General features: G+C 37.2%; 1 protein-coding gene across 5 annotated transcripts in view; it reads right to left on the minus strand.

The window, feature by feature from the left end:
- The window catches only part of LOC150077437 (uncharacterized), a 178700-nt gene that overhangs the window by 14565 nt on the left and 144447 nt on the right, over positions 1-19688 (minus strand). For all 5 annotated transcript variants that reach the window (XM_090386263.1, XM_090386264.1, XM_090386262.1 and 2 more), the window contains 3 exons: positions 16826-17110; positions 13262-13381; positions 5908-6159 (listed from right to left, as the gene is read on the minus strand). In XM_090386263.1, coding sequence (XP_090242389.1) covers positions 5908-6159; positions 13262-13381; positions 16826-17110 — 657 coding nt within the window. The remainder of the gene's footprint in view (positions 1-5907; positions 6160-13261; positions 13382-16825; positions 17111-19688) is intronic.

Here is a 19688-nt window from a genome sequence, read left to right on the forward strand (position 1 = left end):
ATTCAGGTGGTGTAGCATGGCGCATTATCCTGCTGAAAGACTGCGCCACCAGAGGGAAGACCATTGCCATGAAATGGTGTACCTGGTCAGCAATGATGTTTAGGTAGGTAGTAGACGTCAGAGTGCCCAGCACATGGATGACTGGACTCAGGGTATCCCAGCAGAACATTGCCTAAAGCATGACACCGCCACCACTGGCTTGTATTTGTTCCACGGTGCATCCAGGCAACATCACTTCCCTAGGTAAATGACGCACATGTACCCAGCCGTTCAGATGGTGCAACAGGAAATGTGATTCATCGGACCAGACGACCTTCTTCCAATCACTCAAAGTCCAGTTTCAATGCCCATTGTAGGTGCTGTCGCAGGTGAACCATGGTTAGCATGGATACTTGGAGTGGCCTGCTGCTACGCAGCCCCATTTTCAGCAGGGTTCGATGTACTGTGTGTGTTGTGACACATTACTTCCGTCACCAGCATTCCAATTACCAGTGAGTTGTGCCACAGTTTCCCTTCTGTTGCCATGTACCATCCGGGAGAGCCTTCCCTCACTTCGCGAATCGATGAGCCGCAGTCATCCAACACCTCACCAGCACTTCGTGGGTTTACCCCTCCTTGGACCATTTCGGTAGGTACTAACCACGGCTGACTGTGAGCATTCCACTAGCCATGGCGTTTTGGATATTCTCTGACCAGTCATCTGGCCATTACAATTTGGCCTTTGTCAAGCTCGTTTAAGTCCGCTGCCATTCTCACCTGAAGAACAAGAGTAACACTGATTAACGGAGCACAGTATCAGGTGTTTTTTTTACTGTGTCCTGACTCCCGCTGTAGTTCACCTGTAGTTCCTTCGATTTGCATAACGACTCACTGGTCATAATGATTTGGCTCATCAGTGTAAATACGTGGGCTGTGTTCGGGCAACTAATAGTAAGAAGAGGTGCATGTATACTTGGATATATACACCGATGCTAGAAGTATAGTAAATAAATTTGAAGTACTGATCAAGGCATTAAAGGCAGATATTGTTGGGATACCGGAGACATGGTGTCACACACATATAAGCAGTGCAGAATTGGAATTTGGGGGTACAATGTGAACAGAAAGGATAGACAAGATAGGAAGGGAAGAGGGGTTATGCTGTTAGTTAAGAAACACAAAATCACAAACACACACATGGGTGGACAGTGCAATGTTGCGTCAGTGTGGTGTGACATAAACACTGGGAAAGTGTATATGAGAGTAGGAGTGTGTTATATGCCAAATGACTCTGATTAGTACAATGAAAGGTTGTGCAGAGAAACAGAATGGGCCAGTAATCAGAATGTCTTGTAATGGGGAATTTTAACTTTCCAGATATTGACTGGAATTTATCAGTTGGTCACTCTCATGCTAGCAATATCTTTGTGGATTTATTGGAGGACTGTTTTTACAGCAACATGTTCGAGGGGCAGCCAGAGGGAGTAATAATCTTGATCTGATTATCAGCAGTGATTATTCATGCATTAAGAATTTTCAGATAAATGAACCGCTAGGTGACAGTAATCACAGTGTACTGATGTGAGATTTACTTAAAGATGTAACTACCATCAAGGATAAAGGGAAGGATTTTTGTTTTCGTAAAGGTGACTACAGTGGTCTCAGACAGTTTTTAAATTGTATACAGTGGGATCAACTGATGATGTTAAAAACAGTGAATTCTAAATGGGAAGCCTTCAAGGAATTAATCTTGGAAACTACTAGGCTTTTCAGACCAACTAAGAAATACTGTTCAAGATATAGACCTAAATGGATGTTAGGTGAACTAATGAGGCTTGTGGAAGAGAAGAAAAATTAGTGGAATGCATATAAATTATCAGCTGACACAGAAGCCTATGGCAGATATAAGCTAGTCTGTAATCAAGTCACAAATAAGGTTAGGCAAGCAAAGGCTGATTATGAAAAATCCTTGCCAAAGGATGCAAAGAAAAACAACAGACTTCTTTATTTATGTAAGATCTAGAAGGAAGGGGATGAAGCAGACTGGTGCACTTGATTTTGTTTCAACTGTTGATGATCCTGCTGAGATAGCTGACAAACTGAATGAGTATTTTGCATCTAAATTCACACACGAGGAATTCAGAAGTGTACTAAACCCTAACAGGGAGCTATGATTTTGCAATAACAGAGAGCAAAGTGGAGGAGAAATTATTGAAGTTAAACAAAAAACGCACCTGGGGCAGATAGAATCTATCCAGTTATATTGAAGGAGGCAGCAAGGGAAGTAAGCAAACCCTTAGCCATAATTATGAGAGTATCCTTAGATTAAGTCAGGTCGCCATGGACTGGAGATGTGCAAACATATCCACAATTCACAAAGGTGGTCCAAACGATGACACAAATAATTATAGATCTGTTAGTTTAACTTCTGTTCTGGGGAAAATAAAGGAGTCACTGGTTAAAGAGGTGATACAGGATGACCTAGACAAGACAGCAGCAATAGTTCAGACACAATTTGGGTTTGTTCAGGGGAAGTCTTGTTTCTGACCAATTTGATTAGATACTACAATGTGGTCACAAAGGAAGTGTATGCTAAAAATAATTTTGATATCATATACTTGGATTTCAGGAAAGCTTTTGATACTGTTGCACATGGAAGACTGCTTTACAAATTGGAGTGGTATGGCATTAAGGGCAAGTTGCTGCAAAGGATAAAGGGATGGTTGAGTGGAAGACGGAAGAGAGTGGTAAAAAATGGACACTGCTCTATGTGGACTAATGTTATTAGTGTAGTCCCCCAGGGTTCGGTGCGGGGTCCATTGTTGTTTTGTGTTTTTATCAATGATATCGATGAAGGTACATCAACGCTTAATGTCAAAGTTTGCAGATGATACAAAGGTTGGCAGGGTTGTTAATGACAGTAAAGACAGAATGCTAACGCAACAGGATCTAGAAAAGTTAGGAAGGTGGGCTGAGAAGTGGCAACTGAAGTTTAACATTGACAAATGCGAAGTACTGCATATGGGTAGCAATAACCCAAGTTCTCTGACAAGTGCAGACTGACTGCCAGAGCAGGTCATGCAGTTTTGTCAATGATATATAGGAATTTTGCTAGCAGAGAGAAGGAGGTGATTATCCCTTTGTGTAGGGCAATGGTCAGGCCAAAATTTGAGCACTGAACACAGGTCTGGAGGCCTCATTTTAGGAAGGATATAGAGTTGCTAGAATGAGTACGGAGAAGGGCAACAAGACTGATGAGAGGTACAACGGGGTGCCCTTACCAAGAGAGGCTTAAGTTCTGCAAGTTTCAGCATCTGGAACCTAGGCACCTGGGAGTTGATCTGACTGAGCGGTATTTAGCCTTGAACTAATGCCTTGAATTAATGCTTGAATGGTTTGAGCAGGATCATTGCTGATGGGATACTTCCGCTTGCTCAGATTAAGAACCAACTACCAGCTGGCTAAAGGAAGTTTTCCTTTAGCCAATGGGTAGTTGATTGCTGGAACAGACTTCCATCTGTTGTTGAGGAAGTTGACAGCTTAGATAAATTTAAGGCTGAACTACACAAACGTTTGGAGTGACTAGATGGGTGAAATGGGAAGGTTTTTTTTTTTTTTTTTTTGGTGATGTTGTATAAGCATGCTTTCTTGCATCAATATGCCTGAACTAATGCTAATTTGCATCATACAGTAGTGAAATGGGTGGCATAGATACCCATGACCGATGTATATCTTTGTACAGGATAGCAATAAGAGGCAAGAAATGGTGGTGGGAACTGTTTTTTTTTTTTTTTTTAATGTAAACCCCAAACACGAGAGGTGTTAGAACCTATAGTACTCAGTACCATGCTTGGGTTGGAGATTGAGAAGAAGAAAGAAGATATTTGTTGACATTGGACTTGAACTTCTGTAGACTGTAATTTTCAGGAAATATGTATGAAGGAAGGTTGTTCCAGAAAACGGCAGTTGAAAGAATAAACGAGGAAGATGAAAAGTTGGTTCTGTGAGTTTGAAGTTGGGCAGTAAATGGATGTTGGCTGGTGGCGGCACGTGTTCGGACTGTTTTGAAAGAGAGAGAGGGAATTATAGAAGCCAATATCGAAGAACAGTGCCCATGGAAGTATCTGTAGAAGAGGCATGCAGCAGAAACAGTACGTCTATGAGACAGTGAGTGCAGAGACTCTGTTAGAGATGAGTCATTAATTAACCTAACTGCCCTCTTCTAAATGGAATCAAGAAGCCTGAGAGAGGTTTTCGGGGCACCACCCCAGATGTGGGAACAATATTCCATGGCAGGGCAGATTTGCGATTTATACAGAGTGAGCAGCTGTTTGGAAGAAAAGTAACGCCGAGAGCGAAAGAGAAAACCAAGTTTTTTAGATGCAGAAGAAGCAATATTTGCAATGTGCTTGTGCCAAGAGAGATTAGAAGTCAGGGTAATCTCCAAAAGAGATATATCATTTTGCCTCGAAATCAGAGTGTCACTAAAGATAAGCATAGGAGCAGAAGAATCCTTTTTTGCGAGATATAAGACAAGACTGAGTTTTAGAAGGGTTGAAATCAACTAAGTTGTCTTTGCCCCACTGGAGAATTACCTGAAGATCGGCATTTAAGGAATTTGTAGCACATTTTCGAGAAGTTGAAGCTGATTGTGCAGGACAAGGTTTCTCAAAATGGAAAGTGGAATGCAATGTGCTATCATCGGCAAAACTATGGATAGGATTTCCAGTCAATGGAAGAAAGTCATTAATATTCAAACAGAAAAGAGTGGGGGAAAGAACTGAACCTTGGGGGACACCGGCATTAGTGGAGAAGTTAGAAGACAGAGAGCCATCTACCATCGCACTCAGTGAGCGATCAGAGAGAAAACTGGATAACCAATTACTAAAAACAGTTGGCAAACCAGAAGATGGAAGCTTGTTTAGGCCTTTATGCCAAACACGATCGAAAGCCTTTGAGATGTCAAGAGCAACTACTTGTGTTTCACCGAACCTTTCCATCGAATTAGTCCATAAATGGGTAACATAAGCCAGAATATCACCAGTGGATCGACACTGACGGAATCCATACTGGCGAAAGTTGATCAGACCGAAGGTTTCTAAGCAGTTTAAAATTTGGCGGTTAATTGATTTCTCCATTACTTTAGAAAGAGTAGAAGTAATTGCAATGGGACGATAATTGGATGGGAGGGATTTGTCACCCTTTTTAGGAACTGGCTGGATATGTGCAAATTTCCAAGCAGAAGGAAAAACACCTTTGGAATAAGAAAGTGAAAAAAGGTGACAAAGAATAGGAGTAAGTTCAGGAGCACAGGTCAAAGTAGAGCACAGGTCAAAGTAGAGCACAGGCTCTACTTTGACATGCTGTTTGAGAATGACCATACTTCTGGCATTTAAAGCATCTAAGTGCATTTGGAATATATGGTTGGATATTACAGGAAAGGTAGCCAGCTTTAATTTGTGCAGGGAGATCAGAGTGTTGAAGCTAAGGATAAAACTCTGTGGTGAAATGATCTGTTTTAATAAAATAAAAATGAAATAAATAAAAGTGGTTCGTTTCTCTTTTAATATATTTACATTACTTATGCACCATGCCACTCACATTACTGTGTGTATGTGTACATATATTTTTTAATATCCTTATTAGTAAAAATCACTGGAATTCAATTCCATGGCTGCTATTCAATTCCATAGACTACTAATGACAATTAGTTTTTTTAATATGCTTCTCTGATTAACTATAGGAAACTAATTTCTTTGATTTAAAAAAAAAAAAAAAAAAAAGGAAATACTAGCCATCCAGAGCTACTTTGATGACTATTATTTCCAATTTCTGTTATACCTGAAAACAAATCCATAAACACATCATTATTTCACTACCACAACTTCAACTGATAACTAAACATCTATGTTTTGTATTTACATTCACCTTTAACCAAGCATCAATGCAAGCTGAATGGAATTCATGAAAGCATGGGAGTATCCTTAATAAATCATCAGTTTCATAATCACTGAGACAAACTTGACATTCTTTTGATCCTTGTCTCTCTTCATTGGAATTATCTGCATCATTATTACTGCCAGCAGAAGAATATTTTCTGGTAGGTAATCTGTTAATTTCTGATTTTTGTAATCCTCTTGGTACAACTTCTCCAACATCTTCTGCTAACTGAAGAAGTACCTATAATTAACAACCAGTCAAGTTAATTCTTATTTTTAATATAACATTCTACATATACCATTTCATAGTTTAAAAAATAAATCAATTTTATTCAACATATAAAAGAAAATTTGAGGGGACAAGAAATTACCAGAAAAAATGAAAATAAATTAATTAATATTTAGCATTAGCATTAGTAGAGGCATACGATGCAAGAAAGAAAGCTTACGCAGCATCAGTCAAAAAAAAACCCTCCCATTTCACCGCTCCATTTGTTCCAAATGCCTGTCCAGCTCAGCCTAAAATTTCTTTAGGCTATTAGCTTCCACAACAAAAGATGGAAGCCTGTTCCACCAATCAACTACTTGCTGGCTAAAGGCAAATTTCTGCACATCTATTCTACAACTATCTTTCCTCAATTTGAAACTGTGCCCCTCAAGTTCTTAGTCTGAGCAAGAGGAAGAATCCCATCAGCATTCAGCTTGAATGGCTCAACCCATTCAAGGCCTTATACACCTCAATCAGATCACCTTGCAGGTGCCTACTCTCCAAGAGCTGCAATTTGCAGAACCTAAGCCTTTCTTGGTAAGAGTACCACTTTGTTCCCCTCACGAATCTTGTTGCCCTTCTTTGTACTTGTTCTAGCAACTCTACATTCTGCCTAAAATGAGGCCTCCAGACCTGTACACAGTACTCCAGGTGTGGCTTGACCATTGCCTTGTATAACGGGATAATCACCTCTCTGTCCCTGCTAGCAAAATTTCTATATATTATTGACAAGACTCCATGACCTGTCCTGGCAGCCCATCTGTACTTCTCAGTGAACTTCATATTTGGTTGCACAATTATCCCAGGTCTATTTCACTTTCCACTTCCCTGAGTAGTACCACACAGTTGGTACGTTTCTCTTTGGTTATTGCTATCCATATTTTTAAATGTAATACATTATATACAGCTTTAAGTCACAGTTGAGCTTTGCTCTTCCATAATGTGAATTCTTATAATGATTTGCCACAGAACAGTTTTTCTAATACCAAAGATTCAGACAGTGTAAATTATGGTTTGCATTAATGCAGTTTGATTGTACTTAGATGGGGAATTTCATTAACATCAACTTTTCAGCTTGAAGCACTACCTGAGGATAAGCTTATCTGAACCCATACATAAATACAGCAGGTCCCTGTTATAACGCGGTTTGCTTTACGCTGATTCACTATAACGCTGTTCATATATTATAACCCGTATCTGACTATAACGCTGTCACAGATCACTATAACGCTCTTTTACAGATTGCATTTTTGGCATATTTAACGAAATCGTTTCATTTTATGTAGTTGATAGCTTGAAAATGAATATCAAAACAGCATTAAAACATTTCCCACGCTGACTTGAGAAATTTTCCCATGCTCAGTGAAATTTTCTCGCATGCTAATTTAATTGCAATACAGTGACTTGGTACGTAGTTCCGAGATCAACATTTTAAAAAATGATCAAGTATATTGCTTGTAATATTTGCGTTATATGCATTATCCGAAGTCTAGTCATCACTCAGTACAGTATTAGACATCATGCGGAGCGGACAGTTTACTTGAACATTGTATTGTAATTAATGCAACCAACGCAGTTACATTTTCGAAGAGCTAATAATGGCCAATAAGAATGAAAAAGCAACAACGTCTGGGCGCGGTACGAAGACTATAAATGTAAGAAAAAGACTGAATTTGAAAATTAAATTAGACTTATTGAAGCGAATCGATTCCAGTCAAAGACAAGCAGATGCGTTCCATAATTTAGGACTCGCAAGTTTAACTGTAAGAACAATTATATATAAAAAAAAAATAAAGAATTAATTTTAGCAGCGGGAAAGATAGCTGTTCCATTGCAAGCAACTAGGATTAGGCCGGCTATTAGGATTGAAATGGAAATACTTTAACTATTTTATTGAAGATAAAACTTATGGAGAAGGCATTACTTGAAACTTATGGAGAAGGCATTACGTTTCAACCATCACCAATCAAATCATGCCTCACAAACCCCGACAAATTCACTACGCCATTCCCGGAAGATCCACAGTCACCAATTTAACATTCATAACCAGCACCATTCTCAGTGCACTAGAAGCTAAAGCAGAACTTGCCGTTACGTATGTGGACCTGGAAGCTGCCTTCGACTCAATCAGCATTCCCTCGCTCGTTCACCTCCTAGAAAATTACTTCCGTATAAAAGGTGACTTGTTGTGGTTTATCACAACCCTGCTATCAGACAGAATCATTGTTCTTACAGCGGATCAAGATATAATCTCAAGAAAAATCACTGCAGGAGTTGCCCAAGGCGGAATCCTCTCTGGAGCATTATTTACTGCAGTCATTATTCCATTTGTTCAAGAGAAAGAAGACATAATCTGCTATGCTGACGATATTAAGCTACACACCCAGATTAACCCGGGTGAACATATCTCAAGAATTAATGAAAAGATCAATAGAAAATTACACGACTTAGAATCCTATCTCCATCAATTTGGACTACTTATTAATCCAGCAAAATCAGCCCAAATTGTCTTTTCGTTGAAGCACCAACCCACTGAAGTCCAAGCTTCTCTAGATGGCATTCTCCTTCCAGTGGTAAATACATATATAGACTTGGGAGTAGTTTTCGATTGCAAACTGACCTTCAAGCCCCACATTGACAAGCTCATAACAAAATTCTGAAAAATGCGGTGGATTACCAAACAACAACTACTTCACATTAAGGATCTGGATGTGACTCGGCAGTACGTATACACCGCTGTATACTCTGTCGTGTTATACGCCTCAGAAATATGGGCATCTGCAGCCCCCACGAATATCAAGCGTGTGTACTCCTCCGAATACTGGTTCCTTCGTTGGATCACATATAAACATCATCGTACACCCCAGCAAAGAACAACTGCGATGGCAACCGCACTGAACTTTGCCCGACTGTCAAATCTTGTAATGGAAAGACGCCTCACGCTAACTGTCAAAATGACCACTGGAATAATCTCGGAGCCAAACATATGGGAACTGTGCAGCTGGAGAATCCCTCAACCCAGACTGAGGTCAGCTCCAACACTTATAGCCAACCATAATAGACTAGCCCTTAGCGACCGCTTTCTCCCCAAGCAGATGCTTATCACAGTCCAAGCAATCAAAGGCGACCTCTACAAATTTGTCAACGATCGCAAATACCGGAGAGAGAGAGATCCTTGATGACCTAAACTCAACCAGGCAAACTGCACAGTAATGTGGCAGTATAATAAATTTAGAATGGATGTCTGTATAATATTGTATATAATGTCAAAAATACTGTATAATATCTTTATGAATATATTGTGAATAATTTAACTGAAACTTATTATACTGTTGGCCCTGGGGGATGAACCCGAACTTCGATGTGGGCCCCGTCCTCTAGGCCTTTGTCCACCAGCCAATGTGAAGCCCCTGGCATTCCTGCTGTGAAGGGTAAATTGTATACATCCTTTTTGCACAATAAATTACACAAAACATTTTTACACAATAAAGATTATATTTATTTATAATATCCAATGCAGAATTAAGTTAAGTTAAATATTATAAAAAAGAGAGAGAGAGAGATTAGCCAATATAATGATCTGAAGAAAACTCACCTAAAAAAAAAAAAAATGTGGAACCATTTAAAACTAGTAAGAGCTGGTTGAATAGATTTAAAATCCAGGGAGAAGCCGCAAGTGCAGATCAAGGAAACCGAAACTTTCAAAAAAGAACTTGTTGAAATTATTGAAGAGGGGTATTATACTTCTCAACAAGTTTTTAACATAGATGAAGCAGGACGTTTGTGGAAACGAGTGCCTAAAAGAAGTTTCATATTGAAAGAAGAAAAAAACATGCCAGGTTTCGAAGTGGGGAAGGATCGGTTGACTTTATTGTTGGGTGGTAACAATGCGGAGGATTTAAAAATTAATATCCCTTTTAGTTTATTTGGAAGAGGGCCAAAGTTCAACCCAAAATCGACACATTTTTCATGATTAAATTAAATCAATTTAGATCAATTAAATTCATGATTTTAATTGGAATTTTAAGTTTAATTTTGATACATAAGTAGTTACCACATAATTATATACGTATGTAATGCAGAATATTTTATATGTACAAATATTTGAATATTAAATATTTTGACCGACATTTGTGCATCTTTTCACTACCGTTTATTATTGATTAGGAAATATCCTATGGCACTGACCGCAACCCACAAATACATATGTTACCTTATGGGAATGCGGCACTCACTTAGTGCAGATTCACTTAGCGCTCTGTTTTTCCGGAACGAATTATCAGCGTTAAGCGGGGGTCACCTGTATAGGCACAGATCAGTTCCTATTTATTACACATAATTACATTATACATATTATATATATATTTACAATATAGCACACAGTATACAATATATACATTTTGCTAAAATCATAGAAACCTTTATTAAAATCAAATAAACCTTAATTCTCATAAAACTCTTTCTGCAAATAAAAACTGGGTTAAACTTCTTAAAAATTTACCCTCGCTACTACAGTTTTTAGGCCTGCCATAACAGGCAGTTATGGTATTATGGGGCTACCATCCTATGAACACAGCAATCAACCGAAAAGTGTGGTCTGCTTAAGGAAGGGAAACAGCTGTGCATTTCATTTAATTTGAGTATTCATCCAAATTGTTATTTTTAACCCTTTTAATTTTAATCGTGTTTTTAATCTTTTTAATTGTGATTTTAATAGTGATTTTAATTATTTATTATCAGAAGCAGTTTTAAGTATTTATTCTGACACAATGTCTTCTCGCACTCATGGTCTTGCTGCGGTGGTTTGATCTGTTTCAGGGTCAGGTTGAGGCTCTCGGCTTTGATTCCGTTGCGCATGGGATTTGGTCGTATCTCTATGAGTGAGGGAATTCATTAATTCGTTTTTTTTTTTCATCTCTTTTTATTCGTCACATATGGGAGAGAATTGACTGGAAGCATTCCACGAAAAAGATTGAGGTAATCTCTTACTTTTTTAATATACAGAGGTTAGAGAAAAAAACCAGATTGCAGATAAACTTGATAACACTTCAAGAAACACATATGGTTAATTTTCAGCTTTTCAAGAACAGGTAATAACCTTTTAACAACTGTTTAATCTTAAATTTTACTCTGGAATTGATTTTACACATCAACATATACAGAGGTTTGAGAAATAACAATCACTGCAGATAAACTAGATAAGGCTTCGAGCACGTGCACACACACAAGCACAGGTTTAATTTTTAGCTTTTCAAGAACAGGTGGAACTTTGGTCAAGAAAAACTTTAATACAGAAAATTTAATTACTGTGGAAAGAGATATGAGTAAAAATAAACTGTTGACAATAGAAATATATATTCTGTATAGCTTTTTCAAGGGGAAAATATCCATTTTAATTCCAAAGAAGAGCAATGTAACCAGAATAAAATCGAATTGTCTAGTTCTCGATATTCACAAGTTACAGTTTTTGAGAAATATAATCTGAGAAAATTTGAGAAAACAATCATTGCAGATAAAGTTGACAAGACTTCACGCACACACACAGGTTTAATTGTCAGCTTTTCAATAACCTTTTATCAACTGTTAAATTTTTACCTAGGAATAGATTTTACAAATCACATCAAGTATATACAGATGTTACAAAAAAATTACAATCATTGTAGACTAGACTAGACTAGACTAGACTACACACACACACACACACACACACACACACACACACACACACACACACACACACACACACACACACACAAATTTTCAGCTTTTCAAGAACAGATAATAACCTTTTAACAACTGCTAAATTTTTCTTTGGAATAAATTTTCCACATCAACTTTGCAGATAAACTCCAAGGAAACCCATAAGTTTAATTTTTAAGCTTTTCAAGAACAGATGGAACTTTGGTCAAGAAAAACTAAGAATACAGATAATTTTATTTTCAGGTCTCAACAACAGATGGAAACAACCCATTTAAATTCCAAAGAAGAGCAATATAACCAGAATAAAATTGAATTGTCTAGTTCTCGATATTCGCAAATTACAGCTTTTGAGGAAGGAAAAAAAAAACAATCACTGCAGATTAAACTTCATAAGACTTCAAGGAAACAGTTTTAATTTTCAGCTTTTCAAGAACAGGTGGAACTATGGAACAACCCTAGTTCGTGCCTATCACCCAAAAGTAAATTATAATTCTGAAATTAAAACTAACGACATCTATCAATAAAAAAAAAAAAATAAAAAAAAAACTTTTTATTCCCAAATACCATTTCCCGCCAAATCGAACCCGCCTCCATACCCGTAAAATCGGTTCATATTGTTGGGACCTGCATCCTCCTAAGGACCCATTCCCGCGAAATTGGTTCAAACAGACCTCCGATTTTAAGAACTGGCTGATATCAGCCAGTTCTTAAAAAGGGTTACAAATCTGCCTCTTCCATTTATTATTATTGTCCCTTACTTCAAACCCTTTCCTTCCTTCCAAAGTAATGAAGAAATATCACAACTGCTAACTCTTAGACAGTTTCAAACTTTGCATTTCATCAATAATTACCAGGAGTGATAATTAGGCCTATGCTACATATATGAGGATAAATTTCATGAAAAAATTAATGAAACCTGAAAGTGTTCATATCTCTATTTCTAGACTCTCTTTCATTGTGTTTGGCATAAATGCTTCTACCAGCAAACATGCACTAGTAGAAACACTTTCAGACAGTAACATGGAACTACCTTATCCTTCCAAGAACTTCTGATCAACATATAATTAGTACACGTCAAATTTTATAAAATTAGTTTCAGAACAGAACCTGAAAAATCATTTTTGCTGATTATAAACAAAAATGAGATGGGACTATCTGCTAGCTGGCCAGGAACTTGGAAGCCAATGTATTTTCAGAAAACTAGTGAGCACAATTTATTATTACAAAGCTAGGAATGTGGATGATAACAGAAATACAACAAAGTTATTTTCCAATTTATGAAACTAACAGAAAGTAAAGATTTAAGTCTTTATGCTGTAATACTGAAAAATCAACAACTTCCTGAAAAAGAGTTACAAAAAAAAAGCTTAAATACCTCATAATCCCCACCAGCACTAGTATCTGGATTTGGTCCAAAACCCAACATGCGTGCAAACTGCCACATAAAAGGATTAACAGGAACCCTTCTCCTTGACTGTCTTCCTCTTGACATTGGCTAAACAGAAAATAAGGAAATTTAATTACTTTAATATTCTTGATGTGACACCAAGTTATTTTGTAATCAACAGAACCCATAATCAAATTTTTACTAAATCACTCATTACTGAAAAATGTCTAAGTGCACTCATCTATCAGATTTTTTTTTTTTTTTTTTTCCTTTTTAGTATTCAACTGGATGTTAATTGTGGATCTAAAGCACTAATGAAGCATGTTCCTTCTCCCACCTCCGCCACACTGAAAAACTTTATACTTTGGGAAAATTAAACTTGGGCCCAAAGAGTCAACAGTAAAGTATATATCTTCACATATGATAGGGTGATTCAGCCTAATTTTGAAGTTTGGTTCCTGCTCTACCATCTTCAATTTTGTTGAAACTTGGTGTAGATTTTCAAACAGGTTTCCAAAGCAGTTTTGCAAAAATATAGTATGCTTGAGGCACCAGCACCTTTTTTTGTGGAGGTCACTTGTGTTACATGGAGCAATTCACAAAAAATTTTCAGAAGTTTTAAGTGTTGCACAACATTGAGAGGTAGTGCTCTGAAATTTGGTATACCTAGTTAACATTTGGAAGAGAAAGCAAAACTTTTGGTGTTCAGACTCAAAAGCCTTCACATTTTTTACAACGCAGTCTAAAACTGGCACCAAAAATTTGTTGCAACAAATTTAAGCAAGACTTTTGAAAGTCATAACTTAGAAATAAAAACATTTGGTAACCTCTTCTTTGGACATTCCACTTACCAACTGCACGAATTCAGTCTAACTACATACCAGCTCTTATACTTGTTTTCTGGCTGAGATATTTTGCTTCAAAGATTGACTCAAAATTTGAAAGTCAAACTTTGATCTATCTTTAGGGGCAAATATCTTAATGTGGGACACCTTCAATTCTCTTGTTTTTGCAACCACTGGAAAGAGAATGTTTTAAGCAACAAGAATCATGGTTTTTCAGTTTTGCGTCTTGCTACTTAAGGCCTAAAAAATGGCCTTAAAACATTTTATATTTTCCATATAATGGAAAATATAATGTTGGAACGAGTACAGAGAAGGGCAACAAGGTTAGTGAATAGAACAAAGGGTTGCTCTTACGAAGAAAGGCTTAAGTTTTGCAAATTAGAGTGTTTGGAGACTAGGCACCCGCGAGGTGATCTGATTGAGGTGTATAAAGCCTTGAATGGTTTGAGCATGCTCAATGCTAATGGGATTCTTCCTCTTGCTCAGAATAATCACCTGAGAGGGCATAAATTCAAATTGAAGAAAGACAGATGTAGGATAGATGTGCGGAAGTTTGCCTTTAGCCAGCGGGTGGTTGATTGCTGGAACAAACTTCCATCTGTCATAGAAGTTGATAGATTCAAGGCAGAACTTGACAAACATTTGGAACGAGAGGATGAGTGAAATAAGGGTGTTTTTTTTTTTTGTTTTTTTTTTTATGCTATATAAGCTTGCTTTCTTGCATCATGTGCCCTTGCTAATGCTAATTTTTCACACTGATGAAGCATAGACTTTTGACTCCAAATCACACTGTTTTACCAATGAGAACCTTGTAATCACATTCAACAGGACTTGCTGTTAGCATTAACTTGACATTTTGATGGATTGTGCATACACATACAGAATATGTTAGCATTAACTTGACATTTTGATGGATTGTGCATACACATACAGAATATGTTCCTGGTGCATCAACTGTGACACACCACTTGGGTCGAAGTTCACAAAATTTAGAAAATCCAATGTCAGATCCATTTCTTCTCAATAAGTTATAAACATTTCTTTCAAGTTGCTGAGTAGTAGTTGCTTTTGCATTCCATCTTCATTTCTAATGGAAATGTAATCTTTCTTTCCAGGGCATATCTGACTAAATTCATCAGCTTCAAAAAATCCCATCACCTTTGGCTTTACTTGCTCAGAAAGCTTTTTTCCAGATACAGCCATAATTCCTTCTTCTGCTTTAAGTTTTCTAGCTTTCTTGACCATTCCTTCTGAGACACTAAACTCTTCCACTGTTTCTTTATGGACCAACTAACTGGAGTTAATATTTGAAGTATTTCTGAATGACTTGATACCATCAACTTTTCTTTCAATTCTTTCAGCAGTAATCTAAGCAATTTTGACCCTGATGACTTGCACTTGGCTCCATGATGTCATTTGGATCCAAGCCACCAACAGATGCAATTTTATTGGCAATTACATCTTGTACTTTAAGCCTTCCTTTTGGCATAGCCTTGTGAGTCTCTCTTAGCCATTCGCGAAAATTTCAGAGAAGAAATATCAATAGCCATCAAACTCGTGTTCAAGCTTTCAGTCACATGCATTTTGTCATCATGGTCTGATCCAGATGAAGTTGACGTTCCTGTTGCTGCTTTTCGGCATGATGGGCATAGCTTCTGGCCTGGTTTTATGTCTACTCTTGTTAGGTCTTTCAGGTAGTCTGCCATTGACAAATCAATTGGTTGTAAACTTTTTTTTCACCATATGATTTTTCTTCTGGAAAGGATTGCAACATGAACGCTGCAAAAATTCAAATTTTGTCAAAAGCAAAGCTTCATGATGTAGACAAATTGTGTCTTTTTCACCCAGTTTTAATCCATAATGCCGACCTACCAGCTGTTGTTCTTAAAATTCAGATTCTTTAAATAATTTTAATCCAGTTTTGCAGGATTAAAAAAAATAACCATAAATATTATACATGGCATTTCATAACATGTGGGCAGTACATTTAGGATTAATTCAGGGCCAGAAAACTGTGAAAAGAGTTTATATAAATATGTCTGAATATGTATGGTTATGGAGTTTTCAGTAGTAGAAAATAATAACAATAAAATAATAAATAAGAATAAGCAGACCTAGTAAAATGTTTATTCAATACTGGGTGCATGTTTGCTGTTTGCTTATTCTTATATATTTTTTACCAATGAAAACAGTCATTTTTAAAAATTCAAACTGAACTATGGGTGTTTGAAATGAGACATGTTTATACAAACTTTTTTCACTGTTTTCAGGTACAGTACTACTGCTCAAAGTCTAATAATGAACTTCACTGGTTAGGTTCCTGAGAATTTGCTGATATATTTATATTCTTCATTATATAATAATGAAAATTCCTCCATAGGTTGAGATAACTGCTTAATGTGATTTATAAACAATAATATATAAATACTGATTTATCAGTATCTTTTTTTTTTTTTTTTTTTAATATTGAATATTGAAGTTAAACTTTTAATATTGAAGTTAATTGTAGTAGTTTTTCCACAGCAATACATTTTGTAATGTTTAGATTTCCAGTAATTAACGAAAAATTAACTTGATAATTAACAGAACTGAAAATGCAATCAATATAAAAAGATTTAATACAGAAATAAAACTAATGTATTTGGAAATATAAACGTATCCATCCAAACAACATCAAAATTTGAAATAGATAAAATTATATATTTACCACCATCACAGGAGAGATCTGAACTCCAGGTGCCATTCGAGTACGCCCCCTTGCCCCACCTCTATTTGAAGGAGAATACTGCCAGGGCATACTATGTGCAGCTGAACGTCTACCTTGCCGTGTTCTTTGACGAGTGTTGCCTGCTTCATCTGGAGTCAAAATACCCATCACCTCACCCACAATATTCATTAATGATCCCAGTGACTCACTTTCTCGATCACTGTTTTCATTATCACTTGGAGAATTTGAGTATTCTTCATCTCTCACTTCAGCATCAAACTGTGCCTTAAAAAAGAAGGAGGGGGGTAAGTGGGAAATAGTTAAAACACAGTAGAATTTAAAACTGAATTTAACTTTCTAATCCAGTTTTTGAAAAAAATGTAACTAAGCATCACTTCTGCTATGAAAAATTTATAATCTGTTCATGAAAAATAATTTTATTTTTTTGGCTGATGCTGTATAAGCTTGCTTCTTTTCATGCATCATTAGCTACTACTAAAACTAATATTATTTGTACACAGTGTTTCATGATGTGGGTCACACATTCAGGATCTGAAAACAAAGAAAAAAGTTTTATAAATATATATCTGATTCTGAATGGTTATGAAGCTATGGCTCTTTCAGTTTTGACAAATGGCTATGGAGTTTTCAAGGGAAAAAAAATAACATTAATAAATCAATGTACGTGTTGGTCATAGCCTCTTTCTGTACATAGCTTTGAGAAAACTGGATTTGCTACTTATTATATAAATTCCATGTTGTAGAGTCATGCACTCTGTGCCCCACCTTCAACAATATTATTAGCCATATGGTACAAGGAAGCCCAAAGCTTTTGCAGCACCAGCCAAAAATTTTGTTTTCTCTGCTATGGGGGGGGGGGGGAGAAAGAAAGAGAGAGACAAGAGTCGCCAGAAGTTAGTTAGTTATTTGGTTTTTAGGAGCATTAGCAACTAAGGCCATACTGCTCCGGGATATGCGGTGGTCATTCCCTGACCTTTCCGCATCCTCTGTATTTGGTGGTGACGGGCTCGAACCCCGGTCTAATCAAGAAGCATGTGCTACGCACTGCTGCTCCTTCCCACCTGGCTACGGAGGTGCCCGTCAGAAATGTGTGTGTGTGTTTAATGGCTAGTCAGAAGTAGAAGGAAATCACCAAGAAAGAGAATGATGATATCCAGCTCAGGACCATGGGTGTGCCAAGCCAAGTAGCGAACCAAATTTGCTCAGAGCTGTGTAGTGTACAGAAAGAAGTCATGCCCAATGTGTACAATCATTTTTTTATAGCTTTCATAGCTTGAGTCTTTCCTCTACACTTAACCATAACAATAATAAAATAATAATCATTCTTTATTTTTTCATTATTTTTTTTTTTCACTAATAACTCCATAGCCATTTTTAAAACTGAAAAACCCATAACTCCATAACATAATCAGACATACATTTATATAAACTTCCTTTCATTGTTTTCAGGTCCTGAATCAAACCTGAAATTATAGTCCACATGTTATGAAACAGCCTGTATACTAGAAGTACATAAATTGAGACAGTCTGTGCTAAATCAGCTGAAAATTAAGTTTATCATAATCTACACCCATGAATTTCTCAGGTTCTATTTTTTTTTTCTTTATCAGTATTAACTAAGGTCCAACATAGTTGAGAGTAATTCGAGAGTACAGTGGACCACGGTTCAAGCCCGATGGTGCTAAGAATAAACAAAAACACTTTTTTTATTATTATAAAAGAATGAGCAAAATACACTATATGACCAAAGGTATTTGGGTGCACAAAGACAGTTGAAAAAAAAAAAAAAAAAGGAATTTAATTCAAAAACCTAACATGCAATCAGTGATCATCGAATTATGACCACCTACTTAATACAGTACTGGATGACTGTTTGCATTGTTAATAGCTGCTATTCGCCTAGGAATTGACTCCACTAGATGTCTGAAGATGTCCGTAAGGATCTGCAGCCATGATACCTGCAAGGCTTTCCACTGTGTTGAAACATATGATGGCTGCATATCCATATGCCTCACTTCCTGTTACAAAACATCCCACAAGGTGTTCAACTGGATTGAAATCATGTGAATTCAATTGAGGCCAATCAAGATGGGTAATATCTTCACTACGTTCCTCGAACTACTCGTGCATTGTGCGGGCACAATAACAGTGAATTATTGTCTTGGAAGATCCCATTTCTGTCTGGGAAAAAATGTAACATGGCAGGGTGCAATGTTGGTCTCCTAAAAGCTGATGGTAGGCCTCACCAGTGAAACACTGGTCCTTACACATCAGGGGTCCTAATTCTTGCTAGCAAAACATACTCCACATTAAGCAACCACTGTCATGTGTCCAGATAGTGGGCACCATACATGATGGGCCCATGGACTAATGTTGCTTGTGCCACACAAGAAGACAGATTCATCCGACCAGCACAGTCGTTTCCAGTCCTCCAGTGTCCAACTAGTGTGCTGACATCACAGCATTTTCTGTCAACGATGACCAGTGGTGAGGAGAGGGTGTCTTGGGTCATCTGCTGTGGAACTCCATACATCTCAGTGTGCGGTGCACCATCATTTGGATATTGTTCTTGCATTTCCCATATCATATTGCAATGTCAACTGTCACACAGTGACCTGCTGTTGAGCCTGTACAGAATGCTGCACTCCCTTGCTCACCACGAACATTAACTTTGTGTAATCTTTACAATTTTGTTACGGGAGGCAGTTTGACTCGTTTGACACCATTCTTTGTATGCCTTAACCACAGTGGGCTGTGAGTGACTCACAAGATGTGCCATTTGCTATGTGTCGCTACTTTATCACCTTGACTTACACGACCAGATGAAAATTAGCACTGCTCT

The sequence above is a fragment of the Mastigoproctus giganteus genome, chromosome 12 (genome assembly GCF_048544385.1).
Source record: "Mastigoproctus giganteus isolate SK-2022 chromosome 12, ASM4854438v1, whole genome shotgun sequence".
Taxonomy (NCBI): Eukaryota; Metazoa; Arthropoda; class Arachnida; order Uropygi; family Thelyphonidae; genus Mastigoproctus; species Mastigoproctus giganteus.